The sequence below is a fragment of the Corvus brachyrhynchos genome, unplaced genomic scaffold (genome assembly GCF_000691975.1).
Source record: "Corvus brachyrhynchos isolate BGI_N302 unplaced genomic scaffold, ASM69197v1 scaffold115, whole genome shotgun sequence".
Taxonomy (NCBI): domain Eukaryota; kingdom Metazoa; phylum Chordata; class Aves; order Passeriformes; family Corvidae; genus Corvus; species Corvus brachyrhynchos.
Window position 1 is genome coordinate 19,768,435 of NW_008239553.1, and position 18,558 is coordinate 19,786,992.

Sequence of the window (18,558 nt, forward strand, 5' to 3'; positions counted from 1 at the left end):
TTCTCTTCTCTTCTCTTCTCTTCTCTTCTCTTCTCTTCTCTTCTCTTCTCTTCTCTTCTCTTCTCTTCTCTTCTCTTCTCTTCTCTTCTCTTCTCTTCTCTTCTCTTCTCTTCTCTTCTCTTCTCTTCTCTTCTCTTCTCTTCTCTTCTCTTCTCTTCTCTTCTCTTCTCTTCTCTTCTCTTCTCTTCTCTTCTCTTCTCTTCTCTTCTCTTCTCTTCTCTTCTCTTCTCTTCTCTTCTCTTTTCCTTTCTCTTTTTTTTCTTCTTTTTCTTTTTCTTTTTTTCTTTCTTTTTCTTTTTTCTTTTCTTGCTCAGATGACGTGTCTCATCGTGATTCTGTAGGAGACTGTGTTTTTTGTCCAGGCCCCCAGACGAGCCCCCAGGCTTTTCCTGCTCCGCACTGGGGCCCGAAGCCCACCTGGCCTGGGCGGCGAGGGGACACCCGAGGCTGATGGAGCTGGACGCTTGCGAGTGTCTGAGCACCTGCGTGAAGTAGCAGACATTACAACACAGGCACGTTTTGTGAGAGGGCAGAAGTAACTCCGTGGCTAATAGTTGCTTTTTATACTGCTGCAAGCCTTCAGTGTTTCCAAGTACCCTTTTGAAGGCATACAGACATTGAGTACTGCAGGCAGATGTTATATGTGTCTGTCTCCGTAAAATACATGATGCATATACAAGCGAGAGCCTTTTTTCTTTTTTTTCTTTTTTTTTTTTTTTCTTTTTGCTTACCATATCACCTTGTCTCTCAAGGACAGCACATTGCTAAAATGCAGGCAGAGATTTATTGGAGGGACAAGAAGGACTTTACTCCTCCTGCTCCTCTCCTCCTCAGCTCACGTCTCCCACTTCTCTGCCAGTCTGGCATCTCTTATGCTGCACTGTGAGCTGGAAGAAAGTAAGCAATGGAGCAAGGATAACACCTTGCCCCTGCCCATGTCCGCAGATAGCCTGCTGTTGGGAGATGTAGTTGCCTTCATAACTTGCCCCAGAATAAGGGCATGTTGTCTCAGTCACCATAGCCACTGGGTTGCTTTCCTTGTCTTTCTTCCCCCTCTCTGGAATGTCCTGAAAAATAGCCTACAATGAAACCTGCACAATAACAGTTTTCTTCCTTATAATGGTTTGATATACAGTGGATTCCACGAATATAGATAGCAATAGTCTCCTTATCCTGAGGTCTTGTGGGGACTCACATAAAAAAATTTAATTCCTCAGAGTGCTGAAGTGGGTGCTGTCATGCCTGCAGTATACACTACAGCTTCCTGCCAGACTCTAGCTTTGGTTTAGAAGCACTGCTGCTTCACCTAGGAGCCAAGTGTTGGTTGCTGGACCCTGATTCTTGGCAGTGCTGGGCCAAAATGACTCTTCTACGATGAATTTTGAAGGAAGTGTGATTCTGCTTGGCCTGGGTTATTACCACTGCACTTTACGTAACCCAGTTGTGCACCTACTGCTCAGACTGCTGTCTCTATCTTGTTTAGAATTCGAATTTCATGGGCAGCTTTGGAGAAGAGTATTTGAGGTCCTGAGACACTCAGGAATCTTTAAAAGTTCTATGCTTAGTTTGCTTTTAGCTATCTGAATGGACTAATAATTAGCAGAAATAATTTAATAGATAGAGGGGTGACAGTGAGGTACTGAGTGTGTTTACTGAGTTATCCAACTGGAAATTAAAATTCTCACTATGCTGGAAATTCATAGGTAATGGCTAATAATATAAACAGTATTAGACCTAACTTAATCTAGTCTTATAATGCTTGTAATAGATGCACATTCCTCTTCAGAGTTAATTTTCTGGCTGCTTATAAACATCATGGTCAGTTTATTCCATTTACTCTCTTGCTTTGTGGTGGATAAGACTTCGGTAAAATTATCTGTACTCAGTATGTGCCTATAGAATCATCCAATCATGTAAATTCAGGGGCACTATTTTTAATCAGACAATATAATTGGTACTAATCTTGAAATAAATGGTGCTCCTGAGAAGCAGGAGCTCCTGTCTTCTCCGGAGCACCATCTGTGTGGCTCATATGCAATCAGCAATATTTATATTAAATGCTATATATTCTGCCTCATCTACTGTTTGATTTCCTCTCTCTGAGTCTCATGCTATGAACCAAAACAGGAATCACAACACCCAAGTTCTGACAAGTAATTTTTTCCCTCGATCTGCTATGTATACCTTGTTCATGCAGCTTTGTTCAGTCCTTTTGTCAACATTCAGTGTGCATAGTACACCCAGTCTGCCCAGTGCAAGGTGTTTAGCTCAATTTTCTTTATAATTTCTGTGAAGCTTTTTATATATCTCCCTCATATCTTCTGAAACTTTGCTGTTTTCTCTATTTCATCACAGTCATGGGGATCCAACATTTTCTTGTCCCGAAATACCACATTAGGTTAACCCCAGAAACACTGTTCTGCTACTCAGATACCAGAAGACCACTCTCTAATTGTTTTGGTTGGTTGGTTGGTTGTTAGTTTTAGGTTGTAAGAAGCAAAATTTTGCTCTTTTGTCTAAAAAAAAGAATATAATAAAATTGAGCATATATTTTTCACATTGCCATTTTGCTAACAAATGTGCTTTTCTTGTTCTTTCTTTTTTCTTACATGGTAAGGGGTTTGTAAGCAAGCTGGATGAATTCATTCACTGGTTAAATGAAGCCATGGAAACAACAGAGAATTGGACTCCTCCTAAAGCAGATACAGACAGCCTTAAACTGTACCTGGAGACACACTTGGTAGGACAAGATTATGCTATGATTGCTATCAGTAATTGAAGTGTTCTGCTGTGCTTTTTATTTGATTATTATTTTTTAATTACTAGTGTGCATCTATATTTTAATGTGAGATTTGCAGTACTGCAGTTTATTTTAATGAAAATACCAACAAATTATTTTCTGCACTTGAAATATGTACTGATAACTTTGTAAAAATTAAATTAAAAGGCAGAATTGCATTACAATTGAGAGTTTATGTCCAAACTGAAAGGGAAGACAATAGCAAGAGGAGAGAAGATATTTTTTTCTGCTGATCTTGCTAGGATATTTACTACAGTGTAACATTAATGAAAGTCTTATTAGTGAGGAACTGTTATTCTATGTCCCACAGTTTTAACATAGCACAGTGTCATTTAAATAAAATATTTGGAATAGTTATTTTAGTTATTTTACTTGATGTGCATTTCTGTCATTTAATTAATACAGATTTTATACTGCAGGCAGAAAAGAGAGCTCAATGGGTAGATATTTTAACAGGTAAACTACGGGACAAAAAACTGCTCTAGCTGGTAAAAGGAAAATAAAAAAAGTACGGAAAACTAAACTAAGAAATTTCCTCTCTTTCTACCAAAATCTTAGGTTCTTGCCAGTACGAAATGGAATAAAACATGGTGATAACGCTACTCTGAGCCAATGACCTAGACACCCCAGCTATATGAAACAGTACATTAGCTGAGCCCACATCAGATCATCAACCCCCAAAGCTCAGTCTCATTTCCAGTCTCTGATAATCTTATGGTAGAAAATTATTTGACAGTCCCAGGAAGTCACGTGATGCATTACAGGAAAAAATGCCATTTTAATCCCTACCATAATAGTGGAGTGACCATTATTAAATTAATTAAGTATACATCAAACACATATACAATTAGAACCAAATTGAAAACTGTCATCAGGATTTCAGCTATACAGAAAGCTCTTGTGGCTTTTGTTCTTAAACATTTCTGTTGTAGTAGTGCCTACAGGCAGTCACTGTATTAAGTGCCCATTGTGGTAGTCTATCAAATGCAGTATGAAGACGCTTCATTTTTCCTTATTTTGCAGGTTTTGGGTTTTGTGGCAGAGTTCAGATTTTTGCCTTGCCTTCTGCACACACTTAGTCCCATGATTCCCACTGTATTTACAGGTGCTCTGAAGACACAGAGCACATTGTGAAGTCAGACCTCAGAAAAGGCATTGGTCAGTTCAATTTGTTTTCCTTGCACTCTGCAACATGAGACTTTTGATGAGAAGTTTTTATGAGTGGAATCACAATTTTCACTCTTGAATGGATAAAAAGAAACATATTACAGGTAACAGCTAAATCACCAGGCTGAGAAACTCTCACAGTCAGTTTCTTTTTCCCTTTCTTCCATGGGAAGGAGCACAGTAGTTCATTTACGGGCAAATTACTTCCAACTTCGCCATGTGGTTCTTGGGGAGGTGAGGCCAAACCCATCTATACCAGACTGGAATGTGGAACAGTAGCTCAGAGGCAGCTCCATCATTGCTAGAGGTAGTCCAAATAAATGGGTATGTGAGCACCTGTACATCACTTTCCCCTGTCAGTACTTAGGTCCCAGCTGCACTCTGTGTATCTAGGGTAGAAAATCCTCATATACTTCAGGATCACTATGTTATGAAACAAGTTGGGGATTTTTTTACTCCACTGCAGAAATAAAATATCTAAAGAATGCTTCAGTTTCCATTTGATAATATTATAATCATTTTATGGCATCTATGGCCAGTGAAAAACCCACTGAATAACCTGAAAAAACATAACTGAGTTTTGTTTTTTGAATTTCAGAAAATGTATGCTATCATACTAGTTTCTACACAGCAGAAAATACAGAGCATTTTTGTAGCATGGAAGATAGTTATTTGTATTAACTAGATTGTCAGCTTTTCAGTGGCTTTTATCTGTCAGACATCCTAATCTGTGTTTAAACAGAAGTATATGAACTTCAATTCATGTTAAGCTCACTGTTGAAATTTCCCTTAGTTGAGCATTGTAAGGCAACGGTGATCATGGTTTGTGTGAGGGACTTCTCATTTTCTTCTTTTGCCTGTCAGGTTATACATGTCAGACTCACCTAAGATATGCTGAAGTACAGGACTTAGAACATTACAAGATTAGGTTCCAGACTTGTGGGTTTATAATACAGACACTGGTAGTAAACTAGCTGGGAAAACAAAGAAAATATCTTGGTTCTTTCCCATGTACTGCATCTACACCAGCATATCTTATAACTGTTTCCTCACTGATGCAAGTTTTCTCATCACAGAATGTGTGAAAACTTGGTGTAGATAAGTGTTTTTATTAGTAGAGACATGTCCTTAGCCTTTGGCACAAGTTATCAATTTCATGAATTGTGATACTGTTTTCTTCGAAATACATTTGTTGTGATGACAAAATCAGTGCCATAAAGAGAGAATATTTTGCATTTATGAATGAAATCTCTTCTGTCAAAATTTAAGAAAAGAAAATACCAGAAGAAAGAAAACAGAAAGAATGTACTTGTTCCCTTTTTTATTGGTTGGGAAAAGTCCTGCAGAGGTGACAAGGACAAGTTTGTGAACATACTCCAAATTTTTCAGTACTTAAAATTGTAGGCTACCACTCAGCCTTGCTTTTCTTCATCTTTGACATTTCAAGAAATGGTGTGGCACAGACACGTAAATAGAGTGTGTTTAAAAAAAAAGGCATCACAAGAAACCTACGGCATCAACTAATGAAAATCTTTGCATAAAGTAATGATCACATGAAGAGTCAAATCTCTTGAACAGGATAGCAATACAAATCTCTATTACAAGTGTCATAGCATGACATCAGCTTAAATTGGTACAATTCCCCAAACAATTGTTCTTGTTGATTCTTATACTTGGCCAGCCAATACTGTCCACAAGGATGTTAATCAACACTTTGAAGCACACGAATAGTGTTTGTCAATTGCTCTTGGCTCAGCAAGAGCTGCCTACAGAGGCATCTCAGCAAGCCTCTGAAGGTCCCACCTGGACAGCTCCTGAAACAGTGAAGCACACTGTGGTGAAGGTGAAGGCAGCCTCTCCTCAATTTGGTCTGGTTTTCCTAATTATCTCATTTGCACAGAGACTAGCTGGAGAGTTCCTGGACCACCAAGGGAATTCACAACTAAATGCCCTGTGTGTGGACACAGGCACAGGCCTGATACCCAAATACGCCACAATTATAATGATGAATTGTAAGACATACCAGAATTTCATTCTTAAATCACAGTTACTACTTAAACTCCATAGATTTTCCCATGATGAGAAACCATACAGTTTTCTAGAGAGTATGACTTTTTTCTACAAATTGAAAGGTAGTCTACACCTTGAATGTGTGCTGAAATAGACAATCTTCATCTTAGAAAACAGTTTCCTTGCAAATTTTAAAGCTCAGTTCCCTAATGTTCTGCAGAACAGAAGTTGCTATATGCTTCATTTTAGATAACACCAAAACACAAATCTATAAATGAAAATGCTCTCAGAGATCCCTGGAATAGTGACTGAAATTATTCTTTCAATTTTACAAGTCTTCACAACTCAGTAATGTTGGTTAAACTGATTTGGGAGCTGTGTTCTTCCCATTCATATGGAAGAGCTGACATGGAGCAGCCACCCCTTGAACATCTGGCACTCTGCAGGCAGCCATCCAAGCCAGCAGATGTCAAAAACACTAATATGTTTTCATAAAACAGGCGTGTTTTTCAGCACAAATCTACTTGTCCACAAAGGCCTCAGTCAGTCCTACTAGAGAAAAAGTGAAGCAGTTTTTTATTTTTTTTAACAATTAGGTTAAAATCAGTTCCCAATGAAAAGATAGCTTCATTTACCTTACCAAAAAGGAACTTCTGAAAATGGTTTCTGATTCACTTTATCTTTTGTATCTCTCCTTTTCTGTTATGCTGATTCTTGCCCATTGGCACCCTGATCAAAATCAGCTGCTAGGAGACTCTAAGCATAGACTTGGTGGTATGCAAATCAGTTTTCATCAAAAACAGTATCCTGAAGGCAGCTTATGAGCTAAAAGCATCTGTCTAGGTGGTACTGCTGTGCTTGTGAAACCAAGCAGACTTTCTAACCAGCTTGACAAATAAGAATTCACCACGTATCTCTTGACCATTTTAGTTTGCTAAAAAAGATGTTTAACTTTATCCCTGGCCTGATAAGGTACATTGTTTTAGCACAGTAAAGAAGTAAGCTAGCTACTGTGAAGAACTGCTGAGGAAAAGATTTAGACAAAAGGCACTATATATATTTTCTGAGGCCCAGAAATTTTAATTCTGTAGTCTTAAATTTTTCCTTTATTGTTAACACAGCACTTTGTTTTCTTGTTGCTGCAGAACTCCTGGTTGGGCACTCTAGTGTGGGTGCTCTTAGGTAATTTGTACTAAGCCATTTCTGTGTATAGAGTCATACTTAGGGCTAGCGAGCACAAGAATTTTAAATGGGGTCCTGCAAATGATAAATATATTTTACACTTATTTAGGTACACCAGTTTAAATACTTCTTGCATTATTAGTAGATGTCGGCAAACAATATATTTTCAGTAGACATGAAAATAATTAAGGTAAAGTCTTCTTAGAAATTTTGAATTAGTAATCAAGCACTTTGTCCATTTTTGTCCAGTAAGACTGTCCTAATAGTCTCCTCCGTGAAAAAAATTAATTGTTCACACCAGGGTTATTTGCTTCTTGTTTTTTTTAGGCAAAAATATATCATCTGTTTAGTTGAAAATAGAATAGCAAATATTGTTCTATAAAAACTACAAGTGGTGAGGATTGCATGTAGTTATTGCAGTATAAAGTGTGTTTTGGATATGCTGATTATTTCCATGAATGGTAATTTCTTATTTTTATTTTCAGATCCCTGTCAGTAATATTTACTCCAATTTAGTCACAAGCTTTGTGCCACATTAAAATCCTTTTAGCCCAGAATTGGTTTATTATATTAACCTTCTCTGTCACCATATTTATTTTACTTGTTAGAGTCTTAAAAATATCATAGAGCAAGCATCATTAGTATTTCAAAACAAGTTAGACAAGTTGATTCACACTAGCACTTACTTTCCTTCTGTATATAAAGTTTAGGTGTCATCTCCATTCAGAACCAAATTCTTCTGAAGATACAGGGGGCTTGAGTTTTATTATCTAAGGAGAAATGAAATAATTTTTCTGTCTCCTTTATAAATGTTTCTGGCCACATCATGGCTCAGCACTTCCTGAGGTGTAAACAGCAAATGCTTTCATACAGAAAATAGATTGTATTTTCACATTTAAGAAATTGTGTTGGTGAAGTAATGATGCCTCAGTGATATTTCATAATACCTGATTGTCTGTTTGTAACAAGGCTGCTATGTCTGAAAAAAAAGATCATTCTCATCTCCCTGGAAAATCTCATTTTCTGAAAAATGTCAGTTTAGAGAAGTATTAAATATCTCTTCTTATTGAAAATAAGGTTAAATACACATACCTTGGGCTAATCTACTGACTGTCTTTGTGGTAGCAGTGGTAACAGTAATTTTGTTAAAGGTATTAAAGCCTCTGAAATGGCTAAGTTATGTATTATACTTTTGCTATATGGGAATTTCCAATGTTCAGGGCAGCTAATATAGATAATTTTCTCAAAATATAGAATACTTTCTGCAGGATGATGGTGCTAAAGATTGAGAACCCTGAGCGGCCTAATCTTTTGTTTCTCTAAGGACTTTGATTTGAATTTGTTTAGCCTATTGCTAGTTTGAATTTTTAAATTTTATGGTTTTTTTTTAATCTTGAAAGGCATTTTGGGTATGCATGGGTTCCTGAATGTATGTCCTTTTATATAGGAAACAGTCTGCAGAACATACTAATAAGGGATGTAGACTAAACTCAGCACATTTCACAGGCAAATAAAATTATTTAATAGGAAGTAAGACAGCAAACTTAAACAAACAGAATACATGTATATTGTCAGTTTTGACTATTATTCAGCTTTTAAAATCTGTAAACCAAATAACCTTCATGTAAACTTTTCTGTTTCTTGAGTTGAAGCGTAGGAAATATTGCTGTCATTTTAATACACTTGGCTATACCTGTATTATAGTCTGAATCCAGAGAATGTACTGTTGCTAGTTGTGGGGAAAAATAGAGATTTCTAAACTGTTTGGACTGTTCTTCAAATTTAAACAACATTTTTTGGTGACTAAAGAAAAATAAAAGCAGGCATATAAGAAAGAAAATCTGGGTGTATTACCTTGCTAATTACAGCACTGCTATCCTGACCAATACAAAAATACTGCACTTGATCTAAAGAGGTTTCCCATAAGGTCATGCAATGAAGAAAAGCTGACACAAATCTTTTCTTTGTAAGGAGAAGGAGTGGGGCATGTTTATGGTCCTAGTAGCACAGACGCAGATCTATTGTGGCTGAGATCTGTGATTACTGTATGTGTTTTTAATGAAGGAAAGGAATGTCCCTTTACTGTTTTCCTGTACACATAGTCCCACTCCAGAGGTTTATTTTGTGCAAGCCTGTAGAACAAGAAATAGTTTCTTTGTAATTTTCCCAGATACTTAATACTCTTAAGAGTACTAGTTTTTTTCTAACCTGTCTTTCAAATTTGTAGATACCTACCCTTGTGTAGGTACTTTGTACAGCTGCAAATTTAAAAAAAAAATAAAAAAAATTGCATGTACTTTGGTTTTTGATTGGTTCAAACCTTCCCAGGACAGTCTTTGCTACCCCGTCCAGATTTACAGTTTTGCATAGGAAGGAGATAGGACTCCATAATAAAATGTAGCTCTGCTGGGCCTACCTGTAACGTATTGGTTCTTAACTAGCGTCATGGAGAGCTGTCCCAGCTTTTCTAGTTCTGAGAGCTGCAGTCATCTCTGGACAGAGGAGGCATTAAACCAGAGGCAGAGCATATTAGGATGTCATCCAAAAATATCTTTGCTCCTTCTACTGATGAAAAAGGGAAGTTGTAATGTCCAAAATCTGAACTCTCTCAGTTGTGAGGATTTTGAAGTCTTGTATTCTATGTGTATGAAAGTATAGTGTATGGTCTGCGCTTCGAGGACAAATGTATTGCTCTTTTGTTTTGGGTTTTTTAGTTCATAATTCTTGAGGTTTAAAAAGTTACAATTTTGTTTTCACCAGTACCCAGGATGATTTTAAGCTAATGTTTTTTTCTTTGGAAGAGGAAGCAATGAGATCCTTAAAACACAGGGCTCTTCTAAGTGCGAGAATACACTGAGTGGTATATCCTTCTGAGTATGTATTAAATACCTGATGTGATTTTCTTAGAAAACAAGGCCAAATGCTGTCAGAGCACATTAAAACTCAGATCATTCATACTTTGGGAAATATTTTAATTAATTTGCACTTGTTGGTAAAGCTGAACAAGGCAGGGTAACTTGATTTGGTAATGTTGCAAATGTTCACTCCCTCTCAAGTCTCACCACCCAAAACTGTAAAACTCCTAGGTCCCAAGGTATCCCAAAATGCAAATACTGTAAGTCTGAGTGGTGAAAAGCATTCCACTGGGTCTGTTGTGTGTTTGACCTGCAGAAGGCATTCTTTGCATACAGGGGATTCAGTGACTACAATAATATAATTAAATTAAATCACCATTATAAAACGCTATGTACTAACCTAATCAGAAAATTTCAGTGAAAAGTATTTTACGTAAGTTCTGACTTAGAAGCTTTGTATCTTTATATATGACAGCCTGGTCACGCTCTTTACACAAATTTATCATTGTAACAACTTTTGAAACACCTTTAAAAGTTATTTGAAATTAATGCTTATTTTATAAATAAACTGCATAATGCTTATGTAGGAACTCTGTTAATTATAATTTTTTTGTCTATTAAAATGCATGCCATTGACTGAAATTTTAGTATTATTATGCTGGTATTATCAATATAGATGTAGTCAGAAATTTGTTTTCAGAAATAAAATGAAATTTATTTATATAAAATTTGGAGATTGTAAATCATTAAAAAATATAATGCCAGCCTCTCAAAGCACAAACAAACACACTTTCAGCAACATTTAAATTTGCTTTTACTTACCTGCAGAGAGCTATTGGTCACTCCCATGGGTTCTGTGCTATGTTACTCAGAGGCATAATATCATTCACATCTTAAGTACTCGAAGTAACAAAATTGCTGTGTTTTGGTGTCTGCAATGCCAAAGCATTCAGGAGAAATATAGAAAATCCAGGAAATGAGTGGAGGTTTTGATTGATAAATATTTTTATTTGCATCTCCTATGATACTTATTTTTTTTCCTTTCTTAATTCTACAATGAATCGGGTTAATAATTTGGGATCTTAATTTATTAGCTATATTTTTTTAAGAAGGACTTTTAGTTCACCTTTAAATTGCATGAAACCTTTTGTCTGTACGTATATAAAATAAGTTACATCGCCTTCATATTCCCCTGGAACTAAAACCTTTCAAGAATTGTTTTAAAACTACATAGTGTTATTTAATGCCAGAGAGTTCATTTTGGTCTGATAGTTAGTAATTTAAATAATATTTAAATAATATACATATATAAGTTATTTTCCCCTTGGTAACTCCATGTTTGCCAAGGCTGCTACACCCCATGAATTCATCTTTGGTTTGGAAAGCTGTTATCTCTTGGTGGGCTTTTTTTCTGCATGTGGTAGGACAGTACAGCTTGGACATATTTTGATTAAGTAGTTTTTGGGCATGGTGTGTCTCCAGGTGGAAGAGATGTACCTAGAAATGTGTAAGATAAGACACACCAACAAGTCAGAAGACTGTGATTACTGCAGATTATTTTCTGAGTGTCTCAAGAAGGCAAGAAATGATTAAGGGCAATGGTATACGGTGGGCTGCATGTGCAATTCACCATGATTGTGGCAACTTAGCAATTGTTTCACTGTATAGCAATTTTGCCCATGCCACTTCCTGCCTGTGTTCTTCCCTTGTTGTCTCTTGATAATAAACAAACTGAGATTCAATTTAGGAATCCTCATGTGAACTTTTTTTTTGACAATGAAAAATATTTGGACAGCCAAAACCAAAGAAAAATTTACACAGTGAAACACAGAAAATAAATTAGAGTTGGCAGCAGAAGAGTTTATGTGAGTTTGAAATAAAAAAACTGCAAAAATAGCCTCTATGTCTTCTAAATTTGCAAAATAGGCATCCTGGAGAGTAGTCTAACTATCCTTTTTCTCCACATCTAAAATTATGCATTCAAAACTTGGCTAAATTACCTAAAAGATGACAAACCCAGTAAGGAATGAGAAAAAGAAACTGAGGGACCTAAAGTATTTAATGTGAGAAAGATCTTGTTACTCATGTTTAAGATGTAACAAAGGGGAAAACCCATTGATTGTTTTATACTGGAATGGCAGAAGCTGTGACAGGGAAGAAAGGGGTGAGGTGATTTTACAGAAGTATGAATTACTATAGGACTGCTGGAGTAGAGCCTTTGTATTTAGTTTTGCCTGCCCAACACAAATTCTGTGGCCATATGACAGAACTAGGTTACCACTCTGTCAGTGCATTTGGAGTCCTTACTCCCACATTTTTATCCAGTCTAGATTTAATGGTCTCAAGGGTTTCAGGCTTTCACTGTTTCCCTGAGGAGGTTATTATACAATCTGATAGATCTGACTTTCATGGGAAATTTCATATTTACATTAAATTTCCCACTTCTTAATTTAACTCCATTAGTCCCTTCTACTATATCCTCGGATACTGTACTAAGTCTTCTTTCTGCTTGGTGTTCAGATTCATTAAATACAAACAGACAAAACCAGACAGGACCTTTATCTTAATCAACACTTAGTAAGTCTTCTTATTTGTTCCACCATTTCCACTTTTAAACAAATTTTGCTTGCTCTTCGCTAAACTCCCAACAGTTTTTCTCCTCATAAATGCAGTTGATTCCTTCCAGACAAAAAGTACATTCAGATCAAGTGAAAGGTGTAGAATGCATATGAGTCATCAGAAGGTAAAATCGTTCCCGGGGCTGCTATAGTTTTCTCATTACTAAGCACTTTGATCCCAGAATGTTCGGTTAATATTGTGTTTAGACAAATGATAAACTTACACAGATAAATTATCTGAGCAGCCAAACCATGTTACACCTGATCTACACCTACAGTAGCACAATGTCTGTATGACATCATTATGGGATTTCAGTAGTGAGGTTCCCAGATCAGTTTTATGTCAATATAAAAAGCATTTTAGATTATAATCCGGTATTGTGAATCAACATAAAAAGTGATATAGTTATTTTGCCCATTTTTAGCTGCCTACAGAGGCCAGTGGAAGGAATTTTCCCCACAGAAACTAAAAAAAAATTATCTTTTAAAGTCTTCTCATTGTTGCAGAGGATAGAAGACCAAATCTTCTTTCCACTAACTATTCACTCTTAAAAAATACGTAACAGTTTCCACTGGTTACAGAAGAAAATGTGTGGTCCATATAAGGAAAATGATGGTCAGGTTGTGTTAGGCATTAAAGTTTTGCTTAGCATTTGGTGATAATTGGCCCCTTGGCCATCCTTGCTATAGGGAGGGCATGTTCTTTGCTTCAGGAAGAGAAGAAAAAAGACACATAGCTGCTTCTTCAGAGGAGGATTCATCATGCTCTCCTTTAAAAGCAATGGTAGAATCCCTGCTATTGTAAGACTCAACCTTGGCTATGGAGCTCCATAAAGCATTTCCATAGTGCTTGTGTTCTGTTTAGCAGGTGGAGTGTCAGTCAGATGAAAATACAGCTCAAAAGAAAAGGAAAATATTCTTTGTAGACACCTAGATTTTATGGAAAACATGAACAAAGGAGACATTGACTGAAACCATTTCACATGTAATATTTAGTTCCCAGGAAAACATAAGTAGTGCTTATTTAATACTAAGTAAGCTTAATTAAAAAATATGAGGCTTTACTAGAAGCTAAATGTATGACCATTTCCATGTTAATAGAAGGACTATTTACATAGTAGTCCTTTTTTGTTTTACTGAATGTCATTGGTAGGCAGTATTCAGGAGTCTGAAAATACCACTAGGATATTACATGGCTTATTAGGTTATTAACTCAAATTATTAACTAAAATTATTAACTCAAATTCTCAACTTAAATAATAGGCACTGTCCAAACAGAGACTTTCAAAATAGACAGCTGCCAATCCATGACCAAAAATTGAGTTCAGAACTTGATATCTTGGTATTTTGTCATAGCAAATTATTGGAAGGTAACTGTGTCAGGACCAATAGACTTGCAAAAGTATCTGTATATTAAGCATATAAGAATAAATTTTCAGGAATTGTTTCAAGTCATATTTCCTTTAAGACAAATGAAATGGGAATCCCATATCTTTTCTACAAATAACTGTTCCCATTACTCTAAATTTCACAATTGAATTACATCTGTCACAGTGGCTGTTATAATTAAAAGTGCTACATTCTTAGCCAAAATATATGTGCAACTATACATAAATATAGAAGTCCATATTTCAGTAATATTGTAGATTTATCAAAAAGTGCAAAATACTATTAGGAAATTTTAAATTAAACTTTCATTTTCGAATTCTGAAATCATAGAATCCAAGACAGATAATTTTTAATTGTCTGTACAAATGATGTAAAAAATAAGCACCCTAGAAACAGTAGTACTTTTCTTAAAGGTATTTAAAAACATAAAAAATGAACCTCAGGAAAATTCTCTTTCAGGGGTACCACAGTGCACCACACTGATAATTTGCTGGACTGAGAAATTAAGATATTTCTTTTAATACATTGCCTTAATCTGGCAATAGGTGTAAACTGCTGTGTCATCCAAACTAACCTGTATTTATGTATACACTGTAGGTTCACATGATGCTTAGTTGCTGATTTGTGTTTCATAGACAGTACACTGGAATCAATTGATACGTTATGAGTTAAAAAGAATCATGCTTATAGTGTGTGTCATGCTCTGTGCCTCGGTAAACAAAAAAAATTTACTAGTCGTCTGTCCTTACTGCAGATATGAATAGGTCAAGACCCAGGTGTTTTACCAAATTAGGAGGATTTTCTAAGAGCAGAGGGTTACAAAATGGTAAAATGTTGCATATCAGAGCTCAATGTGTACATAATGTAGGATACCTATGCAATAGAAGCTTCCTGAATTTGAGTAGCTACAACCATAAAATAAATCCTATGAGGAACTTAAAATACTTTTTTTCACACGATTTTTTTCTTATTCCCACTTGTGCAGACAAATAAAATATAAGGGAGAGATTATTATATGGTGGGAAAGCTCTCTTTTAGTGTGTTCAGAGTCCAACATAGATCAGGAGGTGCTGCTTTTTTAACCCATGGATGTTCTGCACTACTGTCATCTTGTGGATCAGTAAGTTTCCTAAAAGTCAAGGGACACCTTCATTTTGTGAAGGCTGGGCTCCTTTGCCCCGTGCGTCAGCAGAAGATAACACTCCTGGGGCCTTGTATTTGTACCCTTGGAGTTTTTATTCCATTTATTATAGTTCTGTTGCTTTTCCAAAACTGCATGATTCCTGCTTCACTTTTCCTTTCTTGCTAAATAAGAACAGTTGATAGTTACATATAGGTACATAGGGATCACAAAAAGCGAAGAGAACTTTGTAAGGAAATTTTGCGTGTTGCAGCTTGTAAACTACATTTTATACACTGTAGTTCTAGAGATAACATTAATGTGTTGTTTAAAATGCTGCTGTCAGGCCAATGCACATGCATTTTCCATAATGTATACCTGCTCATGTGTGATATTTAGACTGCTCTATAGCTGTAAATGTGCCTGGGAAAATGGCTTTGATTAATTGACTTCCCTCCTCTTCTTTCATCTCTTCAGATGCAAAGGCTTCATTCATTATCAGGAAAGATCAGAGGAGGAGGGGAGCAGAGTACCTGGGTCATACGCTGTTAGAGTTACAATTTTCCAAATGCCATAAGTAAACAGTAGGGAACAGGAAACATCCAGGATGGGAGAGGACCTCTGTGTTTGAAGGTCTTCCTCCATTCCAAATATTTGGTCTGATTTTGTCTTTAGCTATGCAAATTTGCATTTCTCCATTGTATATACATGTAATACTTGTTAAATCTTGAACTGTTGTCTTTTTCATGTGCCACATTTTCAGCCCCTGAGAATTGAGGGCTATTCCTTCCAGTGTTCCTTGTCCAATCATTCTTTTTCCGTAGGAAATTACTAAAAATTATATATACATATATAATTCTAAATTCAAAACATACTACACTACATCAACAAGCTTCACTTCTGTTTGTACTCATATGAATGGTTCTCTCCTTTTAATGTGTGCTGATTTTGGCTTGGATAGAGTTAATTTTCTTCATAGTAGGTAGTATGGGACCATGTTATAGATTAGTGGTGAAAATAGTGTTGATAATACAGAGATGTTTCAGTTACTGCTGAGCAGTGCTTGCACAGAGCCAAGGTTTTTTCTGCTCCTTGTACCACCCCGCCAGTGAGTACACAAGAAGTGCACAAGAAGTTGGATACAGGCACAGCTGGGACAACTGACCCTGAGTAACCAAAGGGGTATTCCATACCATATGACATCACAGTACCTAAATTTGGGGGAAGAAGGAGGAAGGGAGGGACGTTTGGAGTTACAGCATTTGTCTTCCCAAGTCACCATTACATGTGATGAAGTCCTGCTTTCCTGGGGATGGCTGAATATCTGCCTGCTCATGAGAAGTGGTGAATGAAATTCTCATTTTGCTTTGCGTGTGTACACGACTCTTGCTTTTCCTGTGAAACTGTCTTTATCTTAACCCACAAGTTTTCTTGCTTCTACCTTTCTGATTCTTTTCCCTATCCCACTGGGTGGGGACTAAGTGAGAGGCTGTGTGTGGTGCTTAGTTTCTGGCTGGGGTTAAACCATGACATGCTGCCTCTTTGCTGGGGAAAGTTTATTTCTGCTAAATTTCATGTATGTTCGTGGCATTTGTGCCACTCATAATTTATCTGTAAAATAAGAATTTTGCACAAGGAGAATATTGCTAGTCAGAAACCAAAAGTTTGGCCCCATCTTTATTCATCATATTTTGCTTCTTCAGTTTAACATTATTACTGGTTAATAGGTGCACCTGAAAATCAAGCTGCATTGTAGTATCTGGTGTGTTATGTTAAATGAATCTTTTCTAGGGCAGCAAGTCTCTTTTTTTTCCTAATGAAAGAGAATACCTCATCTTTTCCAATTTTCCTATCAAACACAACCACATCATCTCGAGACACTGCCACATCCAGCTGCATCTATACTCAACTTCAATTATATGAAATTACACAACCTACTCTCAGGTCCTTTAGGTTCTCTTTTGCTGTGTGAGGCACACGCATAGTGCATTTCCTGTGAAGTGCATGATTACAAACTATTCAGTACAAGCCTGTTTTAAGTAAACAGTAAATTAAATATTGTCAGTGCTTGTTCAGACATGCTCTTATGAAAGGAAAAGAACTTCTAGATTTGGTTTCATAAAACTCTAGATTTAAGAAAGGGACAGACATAAACTAGGTATCTTTTTTCCTTTTTGACTTCTCTTGACTGGCCCAGTTGTTCAAGAGCTGGTACAAAACAGTGTATTCAGATGTCCCTACAAGGAGACTTGGGCTAGTCAAAATGCTGAAGGTAGCAAAATTTCTGTTTATTGCTCTTTATTCTAATGGAAAATTCTCGAAAACATTCTGTCACTGTAAGGTACAATGCTGCCTGAAAGACCATTAAGACTCTGTCTGAGCAACATGCCTCTTTCAACCATGCCAAATACAGGAGAAATACAGTAGAGATACAGTAGAAGTACCTCATTTTATTACTGTTCTGGCAATATTATTTTTTGCTACGCCAATCAACCTGACTGCAAGGGTAAGGAAAGAGAGAAAATGGTTGTGTCCCAAAGAATTGAAGGGTTTTGTGTATTCTGTGGTGTCTATCATTCCACTACTAACATGGTCACTACCATATGAAGAAGTATAAAATTTTATAAAAACCAGAAGCTATGAATGTGCTCCTGCAAAGTCTCCTTTCATCTCTGCCAGTTAACTTATTCCCAAGAGAAGGAAAAGCTCTTTTTTCCCAAGTGGTCAAATACTGTTTCCATTTATTCAATAGACATTTCAAAGAGAAAATATGTTGCCTGTATATGTTTAGGTCTGCACACAATTTATGATTACATACAGCAAGAATCCTTTTCTCTATTGTATTTTGTTCCTTTTTCTTAAAGGCAAGTATTGTGAGAGGCTCTGGGAAATGATTAAAAAATTAATCTGAGTTATCATTGGTATATTAAATGGCATAACATATAGTATATCATGTTTCCAGTTCCTTTATTACTAGATCTTAATGCTATTTGTAAAAATAAAGTAATAATAAAAAAAGAAATAAAATATTTTATTGGCTGTTAAAGCAGAGATTCTTTGGAAACTACTAAAAATATTAGGGGAAAAAAAAGGTTGAAAAATATTTGCTTTACAAATTAAGAATGCAGAGATCTAAAGACTGATTTGTTCTTTGAAAATGGATATAAGAGTTAACTCAGGAACACAATATTAATAGATTTGTATAAGTGCACATAAGGCCAATATATTCAATGCTGTAATTTTTTTATAGTTTCATAAATAGTGCTATCACCAACATTTCAAAGAACTCTGAAAAAAACAGAGCTCATATGTGGTGGCATAAATTTAGCGTATTTTATAGAACACTGTTACTCCAGATATAGCCTAAGGGTTGTGACTTTTCATAAAACCTAATGAATGTCTAGATTTGTCAGCTGT

At 36.2% G+C, this 18,558-nt stretch overlaps 1 protein-coding gene across 5 annotated transcripts in view; it reads left to right on the forward strand.

Annotated features, from left to right (window-relative positions):
* Positions 1-18,558, forward strand: part of AKAP6 (A-kinase anchoring protein 6) — a 274,630-nt gene that overhangs the window by 111,203 nt on the left and 144,869 nt on the right. For all 5 annotated transcript variants that reach the window (XM_017741971.1, XM_017741970.1, XM_017741972.1 and 2 more), the window contains exon 5: positions 2,618-2,740. In XM_017741971.1, the coding sequence (XP_017597460.1) occupies positions 2,618-2,740 (123 nt within the window). The remainder of the gene's footprint in view (positions 1-2,617; positions 2,741-18,558) is intronic.